The 2,314-nt window shown below is 60.8% G+C and overlaps 1 protein-coding gene across 1 annotated transcript in view; it reads left to right on the top strand.

The window, feature by feature from the left end:
* Positions 1-423: 423 nt before the first annotated feature.
* The window catches only part of COL5A1 (collagen type V alpha 1 chain), a 149,024-nt gene continuing 147,133 nt past the window's right edge, over positions 424-2,314 (top strand). The window contains exons 1-3 of the mRNA XM_023742655.1: positions 424-534; positions 1,215-1,395; positions 1,780-1,832. Of these exons, the coding sequence (XP_023598423.1) occupies positions 424-534; positions 1,215-1,395; positions 1,780-1,832 (345 nt within the window). The remainder of the gene's footprint in view (positions 535-1,214; positions 1,396-1,779; positions 1,833-2,314) is intronic.

Raw genomic sequence — 2,314 nt, 5'->3', positions numbered from 1 at the left:
CAGGTGGGGCTTTCAAACCCCCACCCAGCTGTCCCCAAAGCCGGTGCTGTTTCCCAGTTACCTTTTTGCCCTGGTAGAGAAACCGAGGCTCTGGCTTTCTCAAGAAATCTCTGTCGGAGTGGAGGGCTCGGTGTCCATGGGGCGGGAAGCTCACGGAACACCTGGGCCTGGTAGATGCCCCCGCGGGCCCTTCCTACACCTTCTTCAAACTTCAAAACCTTTTTCTAGCTCTGGCACAGGAAGCCCCTGACCAGCGGGAGGGGTGGCACAGGGCCTGGGAAGGGGCTGGCAGCTTCTTCCGCTTGTTGTAAAGGCCTATAAAGATGTCCACCAGGCTGCTGGCAAACAGCTCTGCCCTGCGGCAATGGAGAAAACAGGTCCCCAGGCCTGTGGGTCTGGGAAGAGCTTCGCAGGCTTGTTATGATGGGAATCCCAGAGCCCCGCGTGGTCCTCGCTCCCTTCCTGGGCCACCGCCCGTCTTGGCGTCGCATCTCAGAGATGAGCCAGGGCTCGGTGTCACGTCCCGTCCAGCAGGTGAGCTGGCGGCAGCACGGCCGGCTGTGCCTGCTGGCAGGGCCCAGGCCTGGGGCTGCGCCATGAAGCTTTCCAGCTATCTGAAGTAGGCGCTGTGTCTGACGTCCAGCTGACAAGCATCTGGGAGGGCTTTGTGGGGGCACGGCGGGGGGCACAGATGCGTGAGGGACCACCACCTGGGTGGGGGCTGGACTCTGGCTGGAGCCAAGAGCCACTGGAGGGATCAGAGGGGCCGTGAGAGGGAGCAGCCCTGTCCGGGAGGGAGGCGGGCCCGGCCGGCGGCAGCGTGCTGGGTCCCTGGGCTGTGGCTCTGGGAGAAGCATTGCAGGTGCTTACACTGCCCTGCTCTGCCCCACACCCCCGCCCGGTTTCCATGCAGAAACAGGAGATTCCCAGCCCCAGGGTTTCTGGTCTCTTGGTTTAGTTGGTAGAAGGAGCGCAGCAAGACTGGTTGTAAAAATGGCATTGCTGGAGCAGGAACCCCAAAACTTTGCAGAAGGGGTATATGGCACCTTCCCAGAGAACGTGGGCTGGGGGACATGCTGGTGATGGAGAGGAACCTTGCCACCTTCCCTCCCTCCCCGGGGTCTCTTTCAGAGCCTGGCCCAGGGTGAAGTCTCCCCCATCCTGGCTCCTCCCTGGGGGCACTCTGGGGCTCCCTTTGCACCTCCCTGGCCCAGCACACGGCAGTCACCACCCGGCCCTGGCATCTGCCCCCCTTCTGGGGGCCCCTCCTGGGGCCTCTTGATAAGGCGTGCCTGGGTGAGCAGGGCGGCTGCACGGCTATCCTGGACCCACCCTCGCTGATGGTGGCCCTGAGGCCCTGGAGCTGTCGCTGCCTGTGGGATTCCCCAGAAGCCGGTGAAGGGGAACCAGCCTCGGGTCTTTCTCACCTCCAGATCTCCCACCCTTGTTGAAAAAGTGGAACTTTCCTCTTGAGTGAGTACTAGGCATGTGTTAAAGGTAGGCCGACCCCCCAGTTCTGGGACCCCAGTCAGGAGCCCACTTATTAGCAATGACACCAAAGAGCCAAGGGGTGAGCCTGTGCTCACCTGGCCGCTGTACCCAGCAACCAGCCCTGACTTTTCAGTAAGTGTCAGAAATCTAACATACTGGCAGAAGTATAAAGGTGAATTTATGGGCTTGTGTGGATGAAGGGCTTCAGGCACAGCTTGATCCAGGAGCTCAGACAGTTTGGCAGGAATCTGCCGAATCTGCCTCTGCGTCCTGGGCTCTCATTCTCAGACGGGCACTCCCCATGCCCACGCCGGGGCGGAGATGGCTGCCTGAAGCTCCCGGTTCGTGTCTGTGTGCCTGGTGGGCAGACAAAGAGGACTTCTCTTGCCCAAAGGAAAAAGCCCCAGGGTGGAGCTTCACTGACCTGGCCTGGTTAGTGTCCGTTCCTGAAGCAATCACCAGGGGCAGCGAGGCATCACACTGTGATTGGCCAGGCAGGCTGACGTGTCCCTGCTTGCCTGTGAGGGGTGTGGCAGCCCCACTCACACCCAGGTGGGGCAGTGCTGGTCTGTGGCTCTTTAAGCCCACAGGGCAGAGCAGCGCCCCAGCTGGACACTTGGCGCGTCTCTTTGACGCAGAGTTTGAGTTTATTTTCTCCGCCTGGACTCCAAGGGGGCTGCTTGTTTGTAGTAACATGAGATGAACTTTCTACATGAAACTGGCTTCCTTTAGGGCCGGCGCGGGGATCCCAAACCTTCCCACCAACACAGGCCAGAAGTCTGGGTCTTCATGACAGTGCCCGGGCCATTGGCAGATGGAAGCC

The sequence above is a fragment of the Trichechus manatus genome, unplaced genomic scaffold (assembly GCF_000243295.1).
Source record: "Trichechus manatus latirostris isolate Lorelei unplaced genomic scaffold, TriManLat1.0 scaffold00214, whole genome shotgun sequence".
In the NCBI taxonomy this organism is placed as follows: Eukaryota; Metazoa; Chordata; class Mammalia; order Sirenia; family Trichechidae; genus Trichechus; species Trichechus manatus.
This window is presented reverse-complemented; position numbering and strand designations above follow the sequence as displayed.